The sequence below is a fragment of the Populus trichocarpa genome, chromosome 13 (genome assembly GCF_000002775.5).
Source record: "Populus trichocarpa isolate Nisqually-1 chromosome 13, P.trichocarpa_v4.1, whole genome shotgun sequence".
In the NCBI taxonomy this organism is placed as follows: Eukaryota; Viridiplantae; Streptophyta; class Magnoliopsida; order Malpighiales; family Salicaceae; genus Populus; species Populus trichocarpa.
In genome coordinates, this window is record NC_037297.2 from 12,919,523 (window position 1) to 12,930,283 (window position 10,761).

Genomic DNA, 10,761 nt, shown 5'->3' on the forward strand with positions numbered 1-10,761 from the left:
TATTACGTGACAAAATCCACGTTGTTGATGGAACGTCCATTTTGAGGGGTCGTATAAGGCAAATACCATGACTTCAGCTCATCAGTGATCTACACCATGACTTCAACTCATCAGCGATCTCCTTCTATGTTTAGCATCTCTGTTTTATTATGTTTTCTAAATAGCTGCAGCCGTGTATATTTCTTTACTAGCTTTCCTTACATAGTCACATGTTCTGTATTATATATAGACAATACTGTTGTAATGAAGATTATTAAGTTATTCACCAAATCATTCGTGAAATCCTTTTAGAAAGTCCTTGTGGGTAGCTTGGATTATGGCCTGCAAGCTGAGAGGTAAAAGCTTCTGGAGTCTCAAGAAGCCTACTGATTGTACTTGGAGCTGGAGCAAAATCCTCAAAACAAGAGAGGCTATCTGGGGTCAAATTGAACATGATATTGGGAATGGAGTTTCCATTCGATCTGACTATTGGCATCATCATGGGCCTTTAGCTAAGAAATATGGTGTGAACATTCTTTAAGAAATCTGGTATACCTTTTTTACAATACGGCCTGTCCAAACATAGCAGAGATAGATACAGCAGAAATGCTTTTCTTCAAACAAAGTGAAATAATAAGCAATTGCTTCACGAATTCATCAAAAACAGAAGTTTCAGATTCCTACATGGAGTAGAATCAGCCTAAGAACATGCCAAACTAGAAGTGGAAAGAAGAATTATAAAGATTACTTAGAAGGTTGAAAGACACTTCCTGTTGGATAATAGAACATTAAACCAACTTTCTCATACAAAGGAAGTATTTCTGATCAAGCTGAAAGTCAGTAATACAGTCAGGATTTCCCTTCAATGACATCAGAAGACCGCCGAAAGAAATGAGCATCTCCCTAAGTTCAAGAACGAAATAAACAATGAGAAATCAACTTTCTTGTAAGCAAAAAATTATTTAGTGGAATAAATTGTGCTCTAAAACGAACTGCATAAATTAATAGACAGGAACTGGATGGAACTTTGGCTTGCCAGTGGCATCAAGTTTCCCTTGCTTCATGCATCAAAATTATGGAGTATGAGAAAGGGGTAAGAAAATGATACATACACTTTATGATTCGCTCCTGAACCTTCATCTAGGATCTTGTACAACTTGCCGTGCATGATGTAGTAAAAGTTGTCAGCAATTGACCCTGGCTTAATCTGAATTGGGTGTTATACACATCAAGATTTGGTGATTAAGGACACAGTTTAAATATATCACAGAACAAAGGCTTACATCATGTATAATAGATTAAAATGAAAGATTAGTTCCAAGTAGAAGATTTATCCTTGTGAGCAAAGCCTATTTTCTTTAACCAGAAAATATGTGAGCATTTTAATAAATTCTAGAAGGCGATATAGCTAGAGGGACATTAAATCTTCTGAGTAAATTATGACTAGTCGCCAATCTCACTTCAGATATTTAAGAAAATTTCAGGAAACTATGAGTGCATATGCTGAACTCTTCTTCAAAAGACATTTCAACTTGACCACAGATCATAGAGAAGAAATGGCAATTTTTATCTCTTGAAACTCATCAAAACTCAAGGAAAATCTCCGAATCATATATTATTTGCAAGCTTTTCAGTAAAAAAAATGATGTGTTCAAATTGTCACTGTTTCTACCGCATTTGCTCTCTAATTCAAACTAAATTTTTATGTTGCTTCAACACATCTTGATCTGTTTTCCATGGTCTGATGCTTGTGGTAGATCATTCTATATTGGGATACCAAATGTTCTCTTGTCCAAAATTATTGCCAGATTGAGAATTTCCCTCCAATTTATCAATCTCCTAATCCTACCAACTAATCACTCAAATTAACATCCTGATTTCAGCGACATAACTCAAGTCACTTTTGGAAAGAATCTTGATATGGTGGAGTCCAAACAAGTTTGTTCTACGTTCATAAGAAATAAGAAAGGATGCCTGAAATGCCTTTCAGCAGAGGTAAGAACTCTAATGCACTAAGAAGACAGTAAGGAACAGTAGCCAGAACTCCCCTGTAATTTGTGTCCTAAAAACTAAAACAAACTCAAAATTGATATCCAAGCGTATTAACTAGTTTTTGCATTGTTTATCAACAACTAATTGCAGTAATTTCTAAACTATTAAGACCACTTTGAAAATCAGTAGGTCTCAAACTAAGATGATATAGCAAATTACTAGAACTGATGCAGAATAGAAATATGCAAAAGGCAAAGATACAACAATATTAAGTGAATGAATATACTGTAATCATAAGAAAGAAGAAGAAGAAGAGTAAACTTACCGGAGTGTAATATGCAGTATCAGGAGTTCCATCAGGATCTAGTGTGGTAGTTAATTTCACCGCATATCTTTCTTCTTGTTTAATAGGATAAACCTCAGTATTCACATCAAGCTGCATGAACAACTCAAGCCTCTCGCTCCGCGCTTCTATACGTGTGACTGCAGAAACATATTTAAGGCCCTGTGAGCTTGAAAGAAGAGGAGGGCGGGGGGGGATTCAATTATGTTATACAGCATCACCTTATAGAACTAGTGTAAGAATAGTGCAATTTTATAAGAAAATTGGATTTATTTATGATGTTCAGAATGGATTATGAAAAAGATTCTAGGGTGACATGCAGAAAAGAGTCCATCCCTGTTTGATTAAAACTACATTTGAGATCTTTTTTGAACCAGTGCACATAAAGTATCAGGCCTACTAGCAAGAAGCTACAATCCAAACTAGAAAACAGAAATAGTATCAACTATAAAATCACACAGCAGTAGCAGAAAGCAGCAGTAACACCTATGAGATTACCCTATTAGCAAGAAGCTACACCCCAAGCTGAGATCAACTGTAACCTCTCTAAAGCCAATCATTAAATTTGAGGAAACAATAAAGTAATGGTCTGAATCATGACTGAGCATCTCCTATCCATCCCCCGGAACTTCTTTCTCGATTTCGAATAAGAATTAAGCACTCCAACACGAGCTCATAAAAAGACAACCTACTGTATGCTTCTCAGTTTAGAAATTTCCAGCACTGTGTCTAGCTAGGTTCAATAAAAACATTATGCAAAAACTACTAGCAGAATGAATGATCTAGAGAGGAACATAGTGCTTTTAATTAAAGCTCAAATTAAGGACTTGATATGGGATAATTACTAGAAACATATATAACCAAGCACCAATAAAAACTAACAAATAGTATGAATTTAACAATGTGGTGAAAGATACTGAGAATTCAGAACATACCTTTGTCAAAGTTCTTACCAACTGAACCAACAATAAAGATATCCTCCATCCTTCTAGTAAAATTCTCTCCTCACAGAAACACAACCCCTGAGGCAAAAGAAGAACTAATGAAAATAAGAACATGGTGCTCTTATGCAATATATCCATCAACAGCACCACACAAGCTTTCAACATAATATGCACGATCACAAGGGTGGAAAAATAAATCATGTGAATCAAGCAGTGTTAGCGGCACAGTGCGAGTACTTGTAACGAAGAAAAAATGACTCGAAACTATTTTCCTTCCTTTTCTTTCCTTTTCTCGTCAACCAAACAAAGTTTACGTAACCCTTTTATGTTGTCAGTAATAAGTTACATCAATATGTAATATTATTTATGTGTTTCTATAACAAATTAAATCATGGGTTGGTTTCTCAATGTAAAGGCTCTGATGCGTGAGAGATGTGTGTTTTTTCTTCTTTTCTTTTCTTTTTTTTTACTCTGGTTTTTTCTCAGAGACTAAACAGGAAACATTCGGAAAGAGAAAAAGGAGATGGAAGAGAAGAAACCCACAAAGTTTAGTTCCACAGAGAGACTTTCTGCGTAGAATCCTAACAGAACGTTGTGTGTATGGGAAACAAAAACCTCTTTACGAGATGATTGCCTGACTTGTCGTTTAGGATTTAATAAATTAATTAGCCGCTAACGAGATATATATAGTTGAATTCTCATTGTCTGCTTAAACGGCGTTTGTTGGCGTGAAAACGCAGTTTCCATAAACACTAGCTAGCATGAGTAGAGTCCGGTGGTTAAGTCGGATTCAAAATAGTCTTGGATCTTGCTATAAATATAGATTCAATAGCATTGGATTTGACAGTAAAGCTACATCCAATAGTCCTGGATTCTGGTCAATAAGTGCAAAAGCTGTTGGGTTTGGCTGGGCAGCTGGACCCAATACTAGTAGGTCTTGCTGGGCAGGAGGACCCAACGCTAAGAGAAAAAAAATTCAAGCCAACCCAACCTTAAATGAAAAAAATTATCATCACCCAACTTTTGTACAATATAAAAAAAATCTCATCAATTTATTTTCTCTTTACCGTATGAAAAAAAATCTACAAAGGCAAAAAGAATAAATTTGGAAATATTTGGGTCTGGCTGAAAGCCGGACCCAACGCTATTGGGTCTTGTTAGGTAGCAGGACCCAACGCTAAGAGAAAAGAAATTCAACCCAACCTAACCTCAAATGAAAAAAAGAAAAATTCATCACCCAACTTTGGTACAATATAAAAAAAGTTTATCAATTTATTTCCTTTTTACCGTATAAAAAAAATTAAATAAGAGAAAAGCTAGCAGGACCCAACGTTATTGAGTTTTAGTGGTAGCAAAACCCAACGCTAAGAGAAAAGAAATTCAACCAAATCCAACCTCAAATGAAAAGAAATTATTATCACCCAACTTTTATACAATATAAAAAAATCCAATCAATTTATTTTCTCTTTACCGTATAAAAAAAAATAAGAAAAAAGATAAACAAATCTACAGAGGTAAAAAAATAAATTTGAAAAAAAATTAAATAAGAGAAAAGCCAGCAGTACCCAATGCTAAGAGAAAAGAAATTAATCCAACTCAATCTCAAATGAAAAAAAATTATCATCACTCAACTTTTGTACAATATAAAAAGTCTCATCAATTTATTTTTTTTTACCGTATGAAAAAAAAATAAGAGAAAAGAAAAAAAAATCTACAGAGGCAAAAAAATAAAATTAGAAATATCTGGGTTTGGCTGACCCAGTAGCTTTTGGCACCGAAAACAGAAAAGACCGCCTCCCAACAACATTTTTTGACTAAAAAATAGTAAGGACAACGCCTTCCAGGCGCTACAGTGTCGTCCACAGTGCAAACTGTCTACAGTGTGGTTCACAATACAATGAGTCTATGTCCACAATACATCCATAATATTTTTTCCACGCCTTTTAAAGTAGAATATAATTTTAAGTTATTTTTTTGTAATTCTGAATTTTTTCACTTTAATCCTTAAAAGTTGTATATTTGTATTAAGTAGGAGAAAGAAGGCATGAGAGATAAGAGGTTTTGGTTTTTTCAGTATCTAGGATAGATTAAAACGTGTTTTCAGATTGAAAATGAGTTTTTACATATCTTTAAGATGATTTTAAATTATTTTTAGATGAAAAATGGTATAAATTGGGTCTGAATTCGAAAAATAGTGCACATCATTTTTTTCTGGTGACGATGGTCGTCAAAAGTTGTAGGTAGCAAGGCATAAAGTTGCAATGTCATTGCCCATAATTTCCAGGCAGAAGACGTGTCCTCTGGCTCTAGTATACTTTTCAAAAAACAAAATAAACCCAAACAAATTTCATCTTTCTCGATCCATTCGAGATGTTCATACAATTGTATTTGTTTTTCCATTTATTTTTTTATTTATATTTTTTTTTAATTTCATTTTTCAAAAATTAATTTCATAATTTATTAACTTGTTTGACTCCATTTTTTTATTTATTTTTTTAATTTGTATTTTTCTTTCTATTTCATCCTTCATCATCCTTGACATTTGGTTTCAACATCTTGATTTCGGTTTATTTCCATGAAATTATCCAAGTGAAGGAGATGAGCAAGTCAATAAAACATTCTCGGTTCTCTTCTAATAGCATACAAGGAATGCATCAGCTCGGATGCCTCTACTTTTGTCTGCAAAGCACGTAGACAAACCACACCATCTAATAAAACTGTGGGCTTGGGATTAAACACTCATTTTCCTTCCTATCACAATAGAGTACCATGGGAGTGTTTGCACATGTATATATCCACAAGAGCACCAGCAAAGAGGCACAAGCACAATTACCAAATAGACACAGAGGTTTTCGAGAGAGAACACAATATCATGCAGCACAGATAGTACGATCCAATCTAGGGAATATACCCCAGTTTTAGTGGACAACCCTACATAGATATGTTAGAATAAGTATGGTACAAGAAAACTAAATCACCAACATTTTGAGGAACATTGGATTGTGATGTTCAGGAAACATAGGGACATATTACTGAGTTTCACAGCTTCCTGATCAGACAAAATAGCCTCTGATCAAGCTCGAATTGAGAGACATATGAAGGATCTCCCTTCAACAACATCAGAAGCCCACCAAATGTAATAACCATCTCCCTGAGGCCAAAAACATATCACGAGGTAATTAATGTCAGTTGGCCGTAATAAACAAGTAAATGAATAAAGATTTCCATCATAAATAGAATATCAAGAAAAATTAGATAAACATAATATAATGAACATATTTGCCGAAATGCAAATTCTAAACATGGATACATACGTTCGAGTTGCCCTCCTTGATCCTTCCTCTTGAATCTGATATAGCTTCCCATGCATGACATATTCATATTTGTCAGCGAGTGTTTTTCTCCCTCCCTGACACAAGACATTTATGAATTCATTAACTAGGAAATGAGTAATACAATAAAATAAGACAACGGAAAAATTTAATGACAAAACAAGATTACCTGAGTATAATAGCCTGTGTCAGGTGTCCCATCCAGATTCAGCGTATGGGCCAAAGCCATTGTGAATTTGTCATTCACGAACATGGGGTATACATCAGTGTTCACATCAAGGTGCATGAACATATCACAGTTCTGACTATGTGCTTCAATGCGGGTCACTGCATCCAAATAAAAGAAGTTACAAATCTGCGCCTCCGGTTAACTCAAAAGAAGTCAAAACATATTTTCCAAACATGCTATCAACAAGATTCATTCAGAAGAGCAAAGATGGAAGAGTAGCTAGATCATGGCCAAATTTTTATCAGTTCGATAACAAGATTGCAGTGTGTAGGAGTATCTCCTTAAACTGAAAGCATGTCACTCAAAACATAATTCATTGCATGATAAAAGTTAAGAGAAAACGTTCCAACGTCCCAGAACAACAGACCACACTACCAGGCAGTATTTTGTAATAAACTCAGATCAACCACATCAAGTTCCCAACCAAATAATTATGCACAACACAGCACAGAATTTTCTAAGCAAAAGCATACTGTTGTCACAAGGAAGTCTTTCTAACACGGGAACTGGATGAAGCATAGATATGATTATCTCATAATTGGGGATTACCACTTAAAACAGACATGATATCTCCACTTGAATTCTTTGGTTTTGACGAGGAAAGCATAAAAATAAATACAGAAGTTGGAACATTCGACTTGAAGAACTTAAGGACAATGGATCTATTACAATAATAGGATCATTCATCAGAATCATTCAAAAAAAGTGTTTCACACCACACTTGACAAGAGCATGGATATAATAAAGTAAATATGCAATCCAGTACAAGAAAAATCACAATTTTGGGGCAAGGTGAAGATTTTTCAGAAATCGGAAAGGGAAATGAACTCAAGTTGAAAATTTTTAGCCTTGGTTGATTCTTCTAGCTAATGCATAAGCATTGAACAAGAAGCTATAAAAAGAGAATTAAGGGAGAATTAAAATCATAGATACCATTGTCAAATTTTTTGCCGTCAGGATCTAGTTTGTCAACAACAAAAATATCTTCAAACATGATGATGTTTGAGCTTGACATCCTTCCTGCAAAAACCACATACATAGCAGCAGCATATTAGAAACAAAAGGTTCAATCTTTTAAATTGCTTAAAAAGAAAATCAAGAAAATAACTAGAGCCCAGATCATAAAATCAGAAACCCAGGAAAGATTTCCTGTTTTGACATAAACTCGAGCACATCAAATAGGAGAAAGAAAGGGAGGGAGATGGTTTCTAACAATTGTTAGAGAGCTTGGAAGTTTTTCGAGGGAGACAACAGCAGCAAACTCTGAGAGATTAAAGACGAGGGAATATAAAACGGAAGGGAACTGAAGAAGTGCAAGAGAAACAATCGGGCTGGGCCCATGTTCTATTTGAAATCGGGCCCAACATGGATCGAGCCCATATTATTTGTTTGCATTTTGTAACCATTTTCAAGAAACTTTTAATTTGCAATATACCTATGACTAAATTTTGTATTTTTATTTTAAAAAAAAAAGCATTGAGAAGAAAGCATCAAAATCAGAAACGATATTGTCAAATAATTGGCCAAGCCGGTCAGATAATTATTAGCAAGAACCCGCTTTAAACCACCACGCCGTGGCTATCAATCCACGCCAACCCAGCCGAGCCAATACCACCAATTCTCAAAGAATTCTCTTCCTGATCATGAGGTTGTCTTCTCTGATCAAGTCTGTTGAGAGAATGACTGCTAATTGGATCAAATTTCTGATTTTTCTATGCAGTGATGAACTGGGTCGTTTTGTTGCTAATAAACATTGCCTAAGAAGCCTTAAGATGGAAGGGTGTTCTAATCTGGGGGGGGGGGGGGGGGGGGGGGGGGGGAATATGCTTATATGCTTATAGAAAAGACAACCCTAGCTAGTCAAAACACACACACACTGGTTTGATTCTAGGTCAGCAGCAGCAGGAGCTTAACTTGAACACGCAAACTAAAAGCTATTGCTTTTGCTATGCTATGCTATGTTATCCAGTTATCCTAGTGATCATCTTATCAGTGTCAGCTATAAAAAGGGATCCATGCATCCAGCTGCTAAAAGCTTATTTTGGAATCTTTCTACCTTTCTGCTAAATTACATAACCTGATTAAGAAGATATATACTAATTAATTAGATAGCCATGTCAGCTGGACTAGTTTCATATGAGATTTTATTTTGTAATTAAATCTTTCATGCAAGATTTCTAAAAACTGTTGTTGAGTATATGTGATTGCAGGGATGATCAAGGCTTTTGTAGCATAGAGTGCAGAAATAGGCAGATGGTTTTGGATGAACTGAGAGAACTTGAAGCGTCTAGCAATGAAAGATTAAAATCTTATGAGCACTGCAGTACCACTGCTAAATTACATAACTTTTTCATATTCCTAATTTTCCTCCTTTGTACAAACTTTGTGCTAAACAGATAATTCAATGGAAAGGGATAATGTAATATAGCAGAACGCAAGTTACTAATGGAATTTTTTAAAGATTATTTTTCATATAAAACAACACATAGAGACGATTAACAACAACAACAACAACACTGTATTTGCCAGAGATGCTGGCGTGATGTTTTACAAATGATAGGAGTCATATGACCATTAACAACAACAACACTGTATACAGCCAGAAAAAAGACATGCCCTCTTCTGCATAATAAAACATGACAGAAAAGATGAGAATCCAACAAGCAAACCTGGTTATATATTTGCGCTGCTGGTGAGTGGAGAGTCGAGACTTGAGATTCTACGCTCCTGAATGTGCTGAATGCTGATATTAATTTGTTAGGGCTGAGACTTGAGATTTTGAGAATTTGAGATTTGGGGAAACCAGGAAAGGGGGAAGGGGGAAGGGGGAAGGAGAAAAGGGTGGGTGGAGTGTCGGTGTCGGGCGCAATGAAATCAGGAGACGGAGTGGATTCTCAATCTTCTTATTGCATAGTTGGCAATTTTGTAATAGATGTAGACGCTGCTTAGCTACGTGGTTGAGCGGTTTTTTTTTTTTTTGTAAAAATTTAATTTTTTTATTTTAAATTAATTTTTTTAATAATTTTATATTAATTTAACGTATTGATATAAAAATTAAAGTTTTTTAAAATATATATTATATAAATATACTTTTAAATAAAAATTATTTTAAAAAATAATTATTACTCCAATACTAAACATGATGTAATAAGGGGGTGTTTGGGAGTGTGGTTGTAGTTGCTTTTCAAAGTATTTTTCACTCAGAAAAGTGTGTCAATAATATTTTTTTATTTTTTAAAAATCATTTTTGAGATTAGCACATCAAAATGATTAGAAAATATCAAAAACATATTACTTCAAAAAAAAAAATTTTAATTTTTTCATAAGCACTTTTGAAAATCACTCCCACACTAAACCTCTCTTGTCATGGAAAGCTGAAGGACCGAAAAATCATTACCTTTCTATTATACATCTTAAAATTGACGAATAAGTCTTCCAATAAACAAAATTACTAATGATTAATCTCAGGCATTGAGATACTGTCATTGTAGTATGGTAGCATTTCTCGCACGGCTCTAAAAAATAAATTACAAAAATTAATGACCAAATTAATTAAAGAAGAAGGACTATACTATGATTCTGTACTCATTTCATTTTCTTTTTTAAGACAATTAAAAGAGTAGAACTTTCCCCATCTTTGGTTTCTTCGCTAAACTTAGCTAGTTTCTGTCGGTAGTGTTTCGAAACACAATTGAAATTCTATTCTTTTAAAAAGTTATTTATTTTATTTAAAATTATATTTTTAAATTATTTTGATATACTAATATTAAAAAATATTTTTTTAATATATATTTTAAAAAAAAACATTTTAAATTATAATGCATCGATCTTGAGGAGGTATTAAGGGAGCTCTTAGCCAGGATGAACAACCAATTGATTTTTTAATAAGAAGTTTTCTAAAACAAAGAGTAACAATTTTATTTATGATATATATAGAAGTTT

General features: G+C 34.2%; 2 protein-coding genes across 4 annotated transcripts; both read right to left on the minus strand.

Moving 5' to 3' along the window:
• Nucleotides 1-575: 575 nt before the first annotated feature.
• On the minus strand, nt 576-3,895 carry LOC18104532 (DNA-directed RNA polymerases II, IV and V subunit 8B). 2 transcript variants are annotated; one of them, XM_006376314.3, is made up of 5 exons: nt 3,802-3,895; nt 3,250-3,336; nt 2,297-2,454; nt 1,092-1,186; nt 576-882 (listed from the first exon to the last, which is right to left on the minus strand). In XM_006376314.3, the coding sequence occupies exons 2-5, from the start codon at nt 3,296-3,298 to the stop codon at nt 768-770; spliced, it is 417 nt and encodes a 138-aa protein (XP_006376376.2). In that variant the 5' UTR covers nt 3,299-3,336; nt 3,802-3,895; the 3' UTR covers nt 576-767. The 2 variants fall into 2 exon arrangements, with proteins under 2 accessions (XP_006376376.2, XP_024438767.2); XM_024582999.2 differs by lacking the exon at nt 3,802-3,895 and adding an exon at nt 3,496-3,795.
• Nucleotides 3,896-6,107: 2,212 nt separating this feature from the next.
• LOC18104533 (DNA-directed RNA polymerases II, IV and V subunit 8B) lies at nt 6,108-9,716 on the minus strand. Of its 2 annotated transcripts, XM_006376316.3 has the most exons (6): nt 9,489-9,715; nt 8,033-8,082; nt 7,753-7,839; nt 6,760-6,917; nt 6,573-6,667; nt 6,108-6,409 (listed from the first exon to the last, which is right to left on the minus strand). In XM_006376316.3, the coding sequence occupies exons 3-6, from the start codon at nt 7,832-7,834 to the stop codon at nt 6,298-6,300; spliced, it is 447 nt and encodes a 148-aa protein (XP_006376378.1). In that variant the 5' UTR covers nt 7,835-7,839; nt 8,033-8,082; nt 9,489-9,715; the 3' UTR covers nt 6,108-6,297. The 2 variants fall into 2 exon arrangements, with proteins under 2 accessions (XP_006376378.1, XP_006376377.1); XM_006376315.3 differs by lacking the exon at nt 8,033-8,082 and having other exon boundaries at nt 9,489-9,716.
• Between the last annotated feature and the right edge of the window lie 1,045 nt (nt 9,717-10,761).

Excerpts from the sequence above, each read along its gene's own strand:
- LOC18104533 (XM_006376315.3), bottom strand. The coding sequence starts at position 7,834 with ATGTCAAGCTCAAACATCATCATGTTTGAAGATATTTTTGTTGTTGAC. Across the intron at positions 6,668-6,759 it reads ACACAGGCTATTATACTCAG|GGAGGGAGAAAAACACTCGC; the intron begins GTAATCTTGTTT and ends GTCTTGTGTCAG. Across the intron at positions 6,410-6,572 it reads TCAAGGAGGGCAACTCGAAC|GGAGATGGTTATTACATTTG; the intron begins GTATGTATCCAT and ends TTTTGGCCTCAG.
- LOC18104532 (XM_006376314.3), bottom strand. The coding sequence starts at position 3,298 with ATGGAGGATATCTTTATTGTTGGTTCAGTTGGTAAGAACTTTGACAAA. Across the intron at positions 2,455-3,249 it reads TGGTAAGAACTTTGACAAAG|TCACACGTATAGAAGCGCGG; the intron begins GTATGTTCTGAA and ends ATGTTTCTGCAG. Across the intron at positions 883-1,091 it reads TCAGGAGCGAATCATAAAGT|GGAGATGCTCATTTCTTTCG; the intron begins GTATGTATCATT and ends TCTTGAACTTAG.